The sequence below is a fragment of the Lepidochelys kempii genome, chromosome 12 (genome assembly GCF_965140265.1).
Source record: "Lepidochelys kempii isolate rLepKem1 chromosome 12, rLepKem1.hap2, whole genome shotgun sequence".
NCBI lineage: Eukaryota > Metazoa > Chordata > Testudines > Cheloniidae > Lepidochelys > Lepidochelys kempii.
Genome location: NC_133267.1, coordinates 40,455,648 through 40,470,305, shown reverse-complemented (window position 1 = coordinate 40,470,305; position 14,658 = coordinate 40,455,648). Strand labels below are relative to the sequence as shown.

Genomic DNA, 14,658 nt, shown 5'->3' with positions numbered 1-14,658 from the left:
AGGTTACAGGCCCCTCACCTGGGGTTGAAGCCCTTGGGCTCTGGCTTTGGCCACCCTGCCCAGGACAGCTGGGCTCGGGCAGGCTCAGGCGCTGGTCCCCCTTCCTGGGGTCGTGTAGTAATTGTTGCTGTCAGAAGGGGGTTGTGGTGCAATGAGGTTTGAGAACCCCTGGACTAGATCCAGTCTTGCAGCAACACTCCCTGCCCACAGGTTTTGGGATGTACTCCCAGGGACGTACCAGGGGATGATAATGCAGGTAACAATCAACACAAACCAAAGGGAAAACATCTCACACCACACCTAAATGGGGGGGGGACACAGCCCCATGGCTCACTCAGTCCCACAGCAGGATAGGGCAGGCACCACAGAACAGAACATGTTCAGACCTTCCCATTCCTGCATGGCGAGCAAACAGTGGGAAAGGTTTAGAGTTAGTGGTGCTGATTTGCCTGCAACACATGCAGGCTTCCCAGTGACAAGAGCACTGTGAGGACACCCCGCTGCTCTCAGGAAAAGGAAGGTGCCAATTTCTGCATGCCAGTTCGTCCTGGGAATTGCCTGTGCACCCCAGAGGGCAGCCTTGCACCCTGTGGGGGGCGGGGAGGTGCCACGAGGGTTCTGGGGTTTACAGCACTTTGAGCCTGGCTGCTGGAAACACTCTCATGGCTAAAGCTGCCTTTGCATCCTCCATAGCCTTGGTGTCTGTTTCCAGGGTGTGGTAAGACACAACCTTTTGTTCCATCAAGGCAATATGCTGACATGGCATTGGCATGGTTTGCTTAAAGGCTTTAGCAGTCAGCTCTACTTCGTTACAGGGAGCTGCGCTGTGTGTGTGGGGGGGGGAAATCTAACGAGGTGGCAGGTTACAGCGGTTGCTACCAGCACACGCACCTCAGACACCCCCCGCAGCAGCCAGCGCTCTCATATTTGTGGGTCTGCATGCTGGCTTGTGCCCCACTCAAAGCGGGGGGGGGGAGGGCACGAATCGCACACGCAGGTAAGGGGGCTGAGCCAATGGAGAAAGGTTGGCAAATCCCAAACACACACACTGTCTGAAGGGATAGGTCATGGTCTTGTGGCCGGCAGGCCAGCTGGCGTTTTGACGACACAAGCAGCAGGGCAAGGGTCCAAACCCCGCGTAGCCACACAGTGTCCCCTCACTGGGAACCCTGGATCCGCTGAACTGCCCCGTCTCCTAGCAGGACTGCGAGGTCCCTTCCACTCCACAGGCTTGTATCGCCTGGGTCTCTTTCTGACGTGCCCAGTGGCGCTCTGGCTTTTGAGCTGCTGGCTGCGAGGGGATCTCTGTCCACACTCCCCGACAGCCAGAAGGGCCCCACTGAGCACAGCCAACAGATGAACACAGTCCTGCAGCCAGGGGACCTGCCGTCGGGCTCTTGGACAGAGCCGATGTACCCCTCCAGCTGCGAGCGTTGGTTCTCCCACAGGTCAGGAACACAAGTCACCAGGACAGAGTGCTAATGGGGCCTGTCTCCTTTATTTATGCTAGGCCATACAGGGAATTAAATCATGCTGGGAAAGCGGCTTTTCCCGGACCTGGATATTACAATAGACCCGACGATGGGAGGGGAAGGCAGGAGTGAGCATGTGGTTACCTTTTCCTACGAGCTGCGGGTCCCTAGGAAGAGCTTGTCCATGGGGTAAGAGACAGGGGGCCCAGTGTCTCCAATGCCTGCTGAATTTTTACTGAAGTCAGACAAACCTATGCAGAACCAGCTGTCACAGCCGGCAGCTCCCGATTGGCCAAACGGCTCCTGGAGTTTGGGTGCCCCTAAAGCCGAGGCAGGGTCTCTATGGCAAGAGACCCCCAGGGTTCCCAATATGAAAAGGAGGGCATCCCATCCTGGGCGCAGTCTGCAGCTGACAGGAGCTGCCTCCTCTGGGTGCCGCGCAACTCCCCACCTCTGCGCAGGAGAAACTCTTCCCAGGGACCCGCCAGGGGGCTGCTGCGGGGAAGTGACTTGGCGACTCCCCCGGCCACCCCGCAGCCCAGGGGCATTGGGCTGCTGCAGGAGCAGCCTGTCAGATGGGGCAGAACAAATCCCAGCCACATCCTGCTGATCTCAGCCCCCTCTGCCATTGCGGGATGTCAGACGGGCCTCTCCACACCTGTGCAAGCCGTAGCGGCAGAAAGCTAGGGATTATATGCAAATACAATGCGCTAATATGTATCATTTACATAAATCCCACAGGTCATTAAAGCATTTGCTTCCTTGCCCACCCTCAAGCCAGCCATCATTCCCTCCCAACCACTTCCCCTTCTGTTCCACCCTTTGCTCTCTCCTGCCTCTCGGCCAGGAGCGTGGCCTCCACCAGCCACAGGCAGATGGCTCAAGTGACATCCTCCATCTCCCCTCTCCCCCCCCCCCCCACACACACACACTGTGTGTCGCTGTATTTGCATCTGTAGGGCTACAGGCAGGGTGGGGGCTATGCTCTAGCAGGAGTCTGGCATTCAGACCCTGGAGGATTCTAGCCATTCGGACTCTCCCCCCAGCATTTTGTAACCACTGAGATGCAGCCCAGATGGGCCTCCCCACTGGGAGAAGAAGTGGCTGGTTGGGCCCCCCGGATGGGGACCCTCCCAGCCAGGCAGGGAGATTTAATGCACTTACTTTTGCGTGCTTCCTCCCCTGGCCGTGGCCAGCGTTAATGTACGCGGCTGGACTTGCAGCGCCCCACCCCAGAAGCGAGGGGGCTGTTCTTTCAAACCCCAAGCCAGGACGCTGGGTGTGAGCGCTGGGGTTAGGAAAGAGGCTCCAGCAAAGAAGCAATTCGTTCAAACCGTGCGGGTGTCGCCACCGATGGCCTCCCGCTCAGCTGCCTCCTGCGTGCGGCTCTCAGAGCAGAGGAACTTTCCCAGTCGCTCAGGGTATGTCTACACTACCCACCGGATCGGGGGGAGGGGGATGGGGGGGCAAGGGGCAGGCGGAGTCGACGGGGCAGTGGCAGCAGTCGACTCACGGCGGTGAAGACACCGCGGTGAGTCGGTCTAAGCATGTCGACTTCAGCTACGTTATTCACGTAGCTGAAGTTGCGTAACTTCGATCCATCTGCCCCCCAGTTCAGACCAGGGCTAAGTGTCTGAACAGGTTTCTCAGGAAACACGGAACCAGTGGTGTGGCCGTTCGCTCGGCACGAAGGAACAGCCCCGAGAGGCTCTGGGCTCCTTCAGCCTCGCTCTGCACCCCAAACCCTGCTCACCACACTGAACGCTCATTCCACGGTGCGGCTTCTTCCTGGCAAACTGAGGAAACTCTGCTGGGTACAGCAGGGTCTTGAACAAACACCAAAACATTTTAATCCAGTGGAAAGTGTGGAGAAGTTCCTGGGATGCCAAGACCTCCTCGAAAGAACTGGGACTGTCTGGTGGTGAGACAAGGACACGGTCACTTTACCCGGAGGTAGCTGCATTCCAGAGATGTGCACAGGGATTCTCTTTCAACTTAGCACACATTTTATCGTGTTTCCATAGCACTGAGATACAAAATGGACCTCAATTTAATATCTTTGTCACTCCTGGGCACAAGAACTCACACAGTCACTAACTAGGAAGAGTCCAGTCCAGTTCAGAATTTTTCCAGTGTGAAAAATAATCATGAGTTTTTATATTGCCAGCATGTCCCCCAGGTTTTTTTTTTAAAACCCCAGATGATGGGGATAAATGATCTCCCAGGCCCCCCCCCCCAGTGATCTGGAACAGAGTCTAGTCTCAACTAACAAGCAGGACATTAGTTCTTTAGATTTCAAATACCGATTTTCCAGAGGGAGGCTCAGTAATAGACCCAGGGAGTCACTGGTAAGTTACAGCCAGCAGAACCTTTCATTTGTTTTCATAGCGGTTTCCAAAGTGTTTCCATTTTAGGGAACACTCATCAAAAATGTATGAAATCCTTCTCAATTCATGCTACAGAGTTTGCAAAGCTCTGGGATCCAGCAACATATAATGCAAGATCATTATAATAATGAGACACTTGCCACTTTCTCCATCACATAATGCAAAGTTGAGTTAGTCTATGGCTGTGTTTAAGGGTGTCTTAAACCCATAAGAGGGATGGGAGGTGGGCAGCGAAGGATTTCCCCACACAGAAATCACAGGTGAAGTAGGAAAGTCCCTAAATTTCATTTCATTTTCCATTTCAATCCAGTCTCAGAATGACTCCCACATCTGTTCTTCCTGCAATAAACCTTCTGGGTGAGAGTAGATGCTTTGGACAATTAAGGCAACGGCCACATTAGGCAAAGACTCAGAGCTGCCCTCCTGCTCGCTATGCGCGGGCAGAAAAGGTTCCCGAAACACCGTCCACGTCCTCACTCTGCCCATTCCTACCCACGTGCCAGCGAGGGGCAGCCTGGTCGCAGGGGGACGCGAGGTTCCATTCCTGGCTCAGCCACAGGCTCGCTTTGTGACCTTGGCCTGGTCACTCGCTCTCTGGGCACCCATCCCCCCACCTGCAGGCCGGGGAGAGCAATATTTGCTCTCCTCGGTGTGGGGCCTGGAGGCGAAAAGTGCTCAGGCTCAGAGACCTACAGGCCCAGGCTAAGCACGAAGCGAAGTGGAGGGTTACAGACGCCAACCGACCCCTGAACGGCGCCCAGGCACCGCCTCCAGCCCAGGGGAACGGGGTGGGATGCCCCTTTGGAGGGAGTCAGTGCTGCTCGTACTCCTAGAGAGAGGGGAGATGAGATGTTCTCCTTCTCCCCTCTGCACGCTGGCTCCCCAGCCCCCCTGCTCTGGGCCAGGAGGATGTGCCCAGGGAGCGTGCTGTAGAAAATCTCATGTTGGCCCAAGAGAAGAGAGAGAACCGCCCCTGGCCACCGGGAGCCTCTGAATGGAGGCCAACCGACTTCTTCTTTAAATTGGAGAGAAGCAGCCGCTAAACCTGTTTCTCCAGGAAGCCTGGCTGGAAAGAAAGTGCATTCCTGCCCAGCCACACCCAGACAGCACACAGCAGGGTTCACTTTTACCCTGGTCCCTGGCCAGTCAGATTCCTCCTCCCGCAGGACAGGTGCCCGGAAGCACTACGGAGCGATCCTCGCACAGCACAGGAGCCCAGCCAGGCAGCGTCAGGGCACTGGATTGAGGTTCATGTGGATTTCCCTCCAACCCTCTTGCCTGCTCTGGTGCCCAGGGAACACACCGACAGAATTTGCCACAGAATGGAGCCGCTCAGTTAGAAACTCCTGTAACTCAGCTCTGCAGAGACGGAGCAGCTGCCGCTAAGAGCAGGGTCTGGAGGGGTTTTGTAGATTTAAAAAAAAAAAAAAAATTCAAGATAGAAGCAAAAGAGTTGATGCGTTAGCCACTCAGACAAATGGCTGCATTAGGCTCCTGCGGGATGCACTAACCCACATTCTAATCAACTTTAAACAGCAAAAGGCCAAGATATTAGACATTGAAAAGTGGCTTCTGGCCCACGCAGAACTACTGGCAAATGACGTGCAGTCAGTTATGGGCCTAAAACTCTGCCCTTGCACAATACGGCTCTAGTCCCCTGATCTCCCCCAGCCAGGGCAGGAAGAGCCCCGAGCCAGGCAAAGCTACTTATACCTATGATCAGTCAAACCAGGCTCTCTGCCCATGAAAAAGCTGCCCAGTGAGAACACTGTGTCTACACTGCACCCAGGCACACGTCATGAACCACCACACAAGCCTCCAGCGCCCGAGCTTGGGCAGACAGTCCTACTTTGAAAGGGCAGGCGACGGCAGAGAGCACCAGCCTAGCACTGAGCAGTGTGCGGCCTTCACACGAGATACTTGCCTGTCCCTACTGCCCTTTAACAAAGTAATGGGGCAGCCTGGGGAGGCCCCTTGTTCTTTCCTCCCTCCGTCACAGCAGCCACATGGTGTCACAGTGTGACCTGCCTGCGGGAGCTTTCGACACAGGATGTGATGCCCAGATCCATCGCCGCTCACTGTGTGACATAGGAAAGAAGGCTGATGCTAGCCTAGATCTGGGAGACCCAGGGTCAATTCCCCGCTCTGCCAGAGATTTCCTGTGTGACCTTGGGCACGGCACTTAGTGCTTCGGTTCCCCATCTGTACAATGGGGGTAACAGCAGTGCCCTGCCTCACAGGCGTGTGAGGACCCCGAGGCGCACGGATCTGACAGTGATGGAGGCCCCTGAGTACCTAGGCCACAGAGACGGCTCCCTGGGCACAAGGGCTGTGGGACGTTAAGGGTTTGATGAACAAGGGCTTCAGGATTCCTCCCACTTGTAGAAAACAGATTTTCTGAAGGCTCAGCTAAAAGGAGTCACTGATTCTGGAAGGCTTTGGAATTTTATTGTATGTTGTTTAAGAGCTGGAACTAGGGTTGCCAACTTTCTATTTGCAGAAAACTGAACACCCTTCCCCTGCCCCCTTCCCCAAGGCCCCGCCCTGCCCCTTCTCTGAGGTCCCACCCCACATTAACTCCATCCCCCCTCCCTCCATTGCTCGCTCTCCCCCTCCCTCACTTACGCACTTATTTTCACTGGGCTGGGGCAGCGGGCTCTGGGGTGGGGCCAGAAATGAGGGGTTGAGAGTGAGGGAGGGGGCTCCGGGCTGGGGCAGGGGTTGGAGTGCGAGCGGGAGTGAGGGCTCTGACTGGGGGTGCAGGCTCCGGGATGGGGGAGGGGATGAGGGGTTGGGGTACAGCAGGGGGCTCCAGGCTGGGGTTATGTGGCCTGGCAAGGAGTGCAGGCTCCGGGTGCAGGTTTACTTCAGGTGGCTCCTGGAAGCAGCAACAGGTCCCTCTGGCTCCTTGGCGCAGGGGAAGCCACGGGGGCTCTGCACGCTGTCCCCGTCCGCAGGCACCACCCCTGCCAATGGGAGCTGCGGAGCCGGCGCTCGGGGTAGGCCCCTGCGCCTAGGAGCTGGAGGGACCTGTTGCTGCTTCCAGGAGCTGTGTGGATCCAGGCAAGGAGCCTGCCTGCACCACAACCGGACTTTTAACGGCCTGGTCAGAGAACCACCAGGGTCCCTTTTTGACCGGGCGTTCTGGTCGAAAACCGGGTGCCTGGCAACCCTCACTGGAAGGAGCAAAGGTCTGAATTCAACTAGTCTTGTGGCCTGAGCTGGGGGGGGAAAGGGTAGAAAGAGAGGGACAGCCGAATACGCCAGGGTCAGAATTAAACAGAGGGCATGGAAGTCAGTGGCCCACAACAGAGCTGGAGCTAAGCGGTCAGATGTCCTTGTTTGCTACTGCAAGCTGCCTAGTCCCCACTTATCAGCAGCAGACACCCAGAGTCACGTTAACCTCGGCTGACGACAAACCAGTGCAGTGATCCCAGAGTGAGGATGCCACGCTAACCTTTCGTGCAGCGCCGAATATGGTCATCTTAAAGGATGGAGCAGACTTTCGCTCCAGCCCAGGCTGGGCCAGGGAACAATGACATCACTCTCAGCCGACTCAGGGCTCCTTCATTCAGGCCCAGCGCAGGTGGAGGCGAGTCATTCACTGGCCGTGAAACGCCAGCCCCTCCTTAACAGATAAGAGGCTTAGAGCCGCAGATTAGCAAAACAAGCTCTCGCCTCCCACACTGGAGTCAGGGAGGGGTTCTGGGTTTATTGCCAGTCGTAGATTGTTTTGTCACTGCCTTTGTACGATCAGCCCCTGGGTTTGGGCAACAACTTGCCTCTGTGTTTACCCAAATCCAGCCGCTCCTCCGCAAAACGCAGACACCTGTCGTAGGAGGAAGTGAGAGTCCAGAGAGACTCATCAGCTTTTTGGACCCCGGGACAAACAGGACGGCAGAACTCCTACCCCGCCTCTCCCATGGAAATTGCCTGCTCCCGGACAGGCCCCTGATGTCATACTGAAGTTTCACCACGACGTCAGGCTCGCGAGACAGAGTTTCTCCCAAAAGGTGATTCAGGGTGAAATCACCGAGTTTCTCCCAAAAGGTGATTCAGGGCGAAATCATGTACAAAGTGAACAATTCACCCAGGCTGCCAAAGGTGACAACCTAAGAGGGATGCTCTTAGCCCTGGGAAGCTGGCCAAAGCCCCAAACCCTGGCAGCCTTTGCCGCTGGTTGGGGACCAGGTCTCTGGATGAGGCAGTCCCAGCGCAACACAAGCCCACAGACAGAGTGCAGGGGATGGGGCAGAACAAGGTGCAGGGAGGTCAGCAAGGGAGTCGCGCGGCTGCTGCCTCCCCAGAAGCCGGTCACTGAGGCGTTCCCGAGAGTTGGACGCCAGCAGCCACACGGGACAGCTGAGGCCACAAGCCACAGAGACCCCGAGAAGGGCAGAGGGTGTCAGCAGGACCCTATTACCAGATAAGCTTAACAAATAAATAAAACAGGAGGGAGAAGCAGCAGCTGCCTTCTCCAGGAGATGTCACCCTGCCCTGGATTCCAGAGGTTGACCCCTCCTGGCTGCAATCATGGAATGGGCAGGATCAGCCAGAAAAATCTGTTCCAAAGTGCTGCACAAGCTAGTCCTCTCCCTCCACGTGCGGCCACTGTGCCATTTCCTCCTCCGTACCCTGGGGACACAGAGGTGAAGTGACCTGCCATGGTCACTAGTGAGTCAGTGCCAGAGCTAAAAGCTCAGGAATTCCTGGCTCCTAGCCCAAGGCAGGCCAGAAACAGCTGCCATCCAAAGAATGGGTAGCAACCTGCTTTGAATTCAACATCAAATGCTACGGAGGTCCTTCAGAAAGAGATGGCTTGATCCCAGCACCTGCCACCCCTTACGTGAGAGGACGGTTTGATCCCAGCATCTGCCACCAGGCGGGAAGGCCGGCAGACAGGGCGGTTACAAAACGATGTGTAAGGGTTTCTAGCTAATGGCTGCTGAGGGAATAATGCAGCAGGCAGTATCTATTCTTTGCAATTCATTCTTCCTCCATCAAACCCTTTCATTAGCTCTTTAAGGGCTTTATCCTGCAATACCTCTGTAGGAAAGGTTTAGAGCAGGCACCCAGCCTCCTCCAGAGAAACCCCGAGAAGTCCGGGGGCACCTTACAGACTAACCAATTTATTTGGGCCTCAGCCTTCGTGGGTAAAACCCCACTTCTGCAGATGCACGAGTTGGATGGCCACTTAAAAACAACCAGCCAGAGGCCTGGGGGCGGCCTCCGGTCAGGATCACAACAGGTGTTTTTCTCTCCTAAGCTCAATGAGTCCTGAAACCTATCCAAAGCCATCAGCTGGAAAGCGCACACACCCTGAGCTAATCATCCTAATTACAGCCCAACTCATCAGCCTGGGGAAAGCTTCTGTGTTTCAGTCACAGGACCCAGCTGATTCCCTTTGAAGTGCCGTGATTAGCTCTTCTGGAGCATCGGCTCAGTACAACCATCCTCCAGTTCCAGGGGCTGCCTTTTAGATCAAATTTACTGCAATCAAGTTTCTTAAAGATCTACCCCTGTGGCATCTAAGGACCAAGCCCTTAAACCAGAACTTAATGCAGAGTGGACAGTTTAATATAGAACATCAGAAAATACAAGTGATCCCGTTCCTCTCCATGGCACGGGGCTAACCTCTGATCGACCACTGAACTGTGAGAAGCACATGACCCCATTGGGCAGGGACCCCTTCTGTCAGAGGAGCACATCCAAGCTTCCGACAGGCTTCAGCAGCAGGGTTACACTGGACTCACCTCTCCCCGGGAGTCCTACGTTCGCGTTGTGGTCCCTGGAGTCTTTTCCCACCTCAACTGGCTAGGAAGCTGTGGCCATTCCTGTGATGTAGACCTTGCTGCTGGGATCCACTCCTCTCACCTGGAGGACAGATCCCTGCAGAGGGCTCTGCTTGGGCCTCCCAGACACCTCAGCTAGCGCAGAATGGAACAGTTTGTGTCACGTGGCATAAACTGCTATGAGCACGTAGCAGCGGGCTGCATACTCTGCCCCCAGCAGGTGTGGGTTACAGTCCAGAAAGGCCTGAATTGCCTCAGATCCCAGTACGCCCTTCTCCACGTGCCCTATGATGGGAATTACAACCTGCTGAATTGCTCTTGCTGCCAGGCCCAGACCTGGATTCTGCTCCTTGCCACTGGCTATGGAATCAGCAGAGTGACAACACCTGCAACATCCTCCCTCTAGCAAGCCCCTAGGCCTGGGGCAAGACCTTCCTGTTTGCTCAAACTTTGGACCCTACTAATAAGCAGCAAGGATGTCAGGCCTTCTGAATGGGTTAGCCAGACACTGGGCCTTGGAGGAGGGGGACACTCCCAGAGCAATTTCTCTCTCCCTTCCCCCCCCCCCCAACCCGGAAGCAGAACGTGCCAGTGACCAAGGGAATTTCCAGCTACCACCAGCTTGAGGGATCGGGGTGGCTTTGCAGAAAGATGACTCAGGCCGCTGAGCGGCAAACCACCCTGTCACGCCAGCACAGGCGAGACTAGCAGCAGGGCACTTGGCAGAGGGACCCAGAGCAGGGGACCCGCGAAGCAGTTTTGCTAATGAGCAATGACAACAGAGGTGCGAAGTCTAACTTCGGTCTGCCAGGCTCCAGGGGCCCAACGGTGCAGGGCCTCTGAAGACCTCACTCAGCAGGAGGAGCTCCCAGGAGGTTCTCCCCTGCCCTCAACGACTCACCTGCAGGGCTCTGCGCACAGGCGCTAGGCCTGAGCCTGCCTGTCTTTCCAAAGACTGTCAACCTACCCTATCAACCATTAACCAGGAGTACACAGCATTTCCATAGCAACCCTGTCAAAAATCAACAGAGCAGCCCTGAGAACTGCAGCAGGATCCCAGCACGCAGCCAGCCACCTGAACACAGGAGCTACCAGCCTGACAGGTGCTACCCCGAGACCCCACCTGCCTTCCTCTGTCTGCTTCACAAACACAAAGAGAAAGAGGGGGCATTGCTCCCAGGCCTTCCCTAGGGGTATAGGCTCTGCCCCAGCTCCTGCCAACTTTGCCATAACAACTGAAGAGAAACAAGCGCCCCTAGTAGGGGCAGGAGCACTTGCTGAAGATATTCAAGAGGGCACCATACGGGCGAGGGGCAAAGGGACGGGGCTTGATTTTACAGCCATGCTGAACACACAGGCATGTTTGGACCGGGACACACAAGAGTCACGTCTTGGTAGCCAACGACGCTGCCAGACCAGATCACCGCAGCAAAAATCAAGTGGGTCCTAAGCTCTGCCCAGCACCAGCTCATTCTTGGGCTCAGTCTACCTCCAGCTGCAAAAGAACTCTGCCCCACAAGGCATCCGGGCCCTTAAAAGTGCAGTAGTCACACTGGCCACCACTGTTCCAAATGCCCCAGCAAAGTCTCCAGTCTGTCGCCTTTCACCACGCTCTTCACAGGGTCTGACCCCCCCACAGCCCACTTCCTAGCATGGCTACACATTGTTCCTCACAAGCCAGAAGGAAGCCAGACGCAGGCTAGAGGAGACCCCAGATGGAGTTCTAGCCAAGCACCAGTTTGTCCTCTTGAGAAGAAGTTTAGGCAATGGCTTCTCACCAAGCATTCTGCCAGTTATGGAAGAGACGTCTCCAGGAATGGTGCAGTCACAAGCAAAAGTTGTGACACTAGACACCTCACAACTCTTGGTACCAGTCACACACAAAATCAGCTTTCCTTTGTTCCATAGTAGCCAGTGAAGGAAGCACCAGCCAACTCCAGGACATTGGAACAAAGGCAGCTAAGTACTGATGGTTCCTCTGCACCAGCTCATTCTTCACAGAATGCTGAGCATAGGAATTTCATCCCCAACGTCACTTAGTAGAAGCTTGAGAAGCCAGATTTAAAGGCTGCCAAATCTCTGATGATGTTAGGGAACGAGCGTCTTGGCTCTTTCACAGCCTGCAATGGGAATTGCCATCTGGACAAACCCTCCTTCAGCTCATCTTTGGGCACTTGTCATCAACACTAGGACATGGGAGTGACGAAGTGGGTTTAAGTGGGATTGTGTCTTCTGGAGACCCATGAAGAGGAAGTGGAACTTCTGCTCTCCTGCTAATTTGTTCTTTTGATTTTGCAAGTTTCCTGGGATGACACTATGTCTGAGTGGGCAGCGTTGACTGGAGGAGGTGATGGGTGCAGTGAAGGGTTACGGGGTAGTGGCTAGGTCTACTCCCAGAAGTCAGGTTTGGATGTTTGAGAGGTGCAGCACATTTGTAAAGGAAGTGTGATGTATAGCGAGGGATGGAACCAGATGGAATCACTGACACACCTGCGACCCAAACTCTGCTTTAGCCAGATGGTTTTTGGTTTACAGATGTGGATTGGAGGCGCCTCCAGACAGGGCCCCCCCATCACCTGTGCATCTGTGAAGTGCCTAGTCTGCTAGTGGGAGCTGTAACGAACAAAGAACTATTCATTCTGTCCGAGATGGGTCAGAGGCATTGCATGCAGTCGTGACCCCAGAAAGCATGCTCCAGCTTACACTTGCCAACCGAACCACAACCAAAGCTCCATCAGAGGGTGTCTGCACCGGGGTGCGGGGAGGGCTCACTTAACCTATCAACAAGCTCAGAGAGAACAGAGGCACTGCTTTTGCTGGACTTGCTGCCATCCGGAGGCTGGCAATTACTACTTGTCTAGTGCGAGGTGTTTTACACACAGCCGTGGAAGGGTCCCTCCCCTGAAAACGATACAGTTGAAGAGCCCACAGCAACGTAGACAGATTGTCTGCTTTGGTTTTGTTGGTCATGCCTGAGACCCAGCAATTTATAGCCAAACCAGAACTAAGTCCCCCAATGGATGCCATTTAAGTAATTAATTAATAAGTAAGTAATAATACCCTTATTTACACAACGAAGGCCAAACAGATGACCCACTCATATTACCAAAACTTCAGTAAGAAGAGCAGGAAATGGGCATTCATGCTGCCGGGCACACAGATGATAGTGAAAAGCTTTGAAGGCAGATTGTCAGTGAGTAAACACAAGCTAAACACCCAAAGACTGCTAGTTTGAACAAGTCTGCTCTCAGCTTGCCTTACCCCTCCCATAGCTAGAGGGGAAAGGGCAGATTTCAGTGATCCTCACTGCTTGTTAACACTTTACTGTCAGTAGCAGGAGACACTGATAAACATTTACTGATCTAGTGAAGTGAGCGGTAGCTCATGAAAGCTCATGCTCAAATAAATTGGTTAGTCTCTAAGGTGCCACAAGTCCTCCTTTTCTTTCAGTGAAACTTCTGTCACTGTTACAGCACGGGGAGACGCAAAAGCGTAAAGCAAACTGCGGTCTTGTGACCAGCCATATCTCCACAGCTCAAAGGCGATGGGCTCTCCCTTTTCCCAGCAGCAGTATTTAGAAACACATTAAATCCTTTCCAAACTGTACTTGTCCCCATCAGCGGTACCTGCTGTAAGGATGTTATCTGGTGGTTTCTCCAGCTCCAGTAATTTTTACATCCAAATTGGCTGTTTTTCTAGTTCAAACAGGGATTAATTCGAGGCAGTCCCATGGCCCGAGTTATTGAAGTGGGCTGATGGGATGACCACTGTGGTCCCTTCTGGCTGTAAACTCTATGAACCTATGATCAGGAACAGTCTGTGTGATGACATACACACAGCTGAGGGAAACGCTCTCCACATTAAGGTGTGAGCTGCCCTAAGATCAAGTGGGAGAACACCTGCCTTGCGTGGAGCATTCAAGGAGCTGAGACGTCACCTTACCTTTGCCCAGCACTCGGCCAGTCTCCAGATCCCGCCGGGAGACAGGGAAGATGTAGCTCTCGGAGCCAAAACCTGGCTGGCACTGCGACACCTCCTCGCAAAACCACCGGCCAGCCTGATTCCCAAGAAATAAGCGTTAGTAAGTTGCATGTTCTGGCCTTGCCCTGTCTGTGATTTCCCTTGAACCCCATCGTGCTGACCCCCGAAAATCCTACCTAGAGAATTCTACTCGGAGGAGCCAGAAGGAACGGGTCCCAAAGCTCATGTCCCCCTAGCCCCCAGGGAGCTGTATCTGGCATCCGGGACAGGTCACAAGCAGTAAGCCTCCCAGAAAATCCCCCTGTTTAGAAGGAAATTCCATGTGCAGTTGAGCCCTCCCTTGCCCTCTGCACTGCCAGAATCCAGGTGAGGCAGGAGCACTAGGCTCCAGGGAGAAAGTCTGTGTCACAGACCGGCAGCCTCATGGCAGAGCCTGTCCCATGAGAGTCCCAGCCCTGGATCCCAGACCCTGGAGAGTCCAACGAGCCCTGAACGCTGGAGTCAGCGCCTGGCTACTGTGCACAATGCTGGCCAACGCCACCCCAGCACACCACAAGTACAGCAACCCACTGCCTAGGCAGGGGTGCCTCAGAGAGCGGGGGGGGGCACACTGCAGGGGGTGCTGCCCATGAAGGGGGGTGGCAGCTGGGGGGGGAGCGGCCCTTACAAAGTGGGGGTGGTAGTGGGGCAGCCAGGGCGGGTGCTGCCCTACGAAGGGGCGCATGGGAGGCTGAGGGGGTGGCAGCCGGGTGCTCCAGGAAGCGGCTCTGCACAACCCCCCAGAAGAGACACCCGGCCTCGCCCTGGCCTCGCGGAGCTGGGGGGCGCAGTCCAGCCCCAGGAAGGGAGCGGGAGCGGGGACCGGCCCCGTTACCAGCAGCAGCAGGCAGAGCCCGGGCAGGCGGCCCCGCGGCGGCCCCATGGGACAGGAGGCGGCAGGTCGCTGCGGATCGAGGCTTCGCTCTGCTCCGGGCGCGCTGCAGCGCCGAGTGCCGGCCGGGCAGGTGCGGCCGCTCCCAGCGCCGC

At 55.3% G+C, this 14,658-nt stretch overlaps 1 protein-coding gene across 1 annotated transcript in view; it reads right to left on the bottom strand.

Moving 5' to 3' along the window:
- The window catches only part of LOC140896452 (B-cadherin-like), a 44,086-nt gene extending 29,428 nt beyond the window's left edge, over window positions 1-14,658 (bottom strand). The window contains exons 1-2 of the mRNA XM_073308308.1: window positions 14,507-14,658; window positions 13,594-13,711 (exon numbers count right to left, since the gene is read on the bottom strand). Coding sequence (XP_073164409.1) covers window positions 13,594-13,711; window positions 14,507-14,554 — 166 coding nt within the window. The 5' untranslated portion in view covers window positions 14,555-14,658. The remainder of the gene's footprint in view (window positions 1-13,593; window positions 13,712-14,506) is intronic.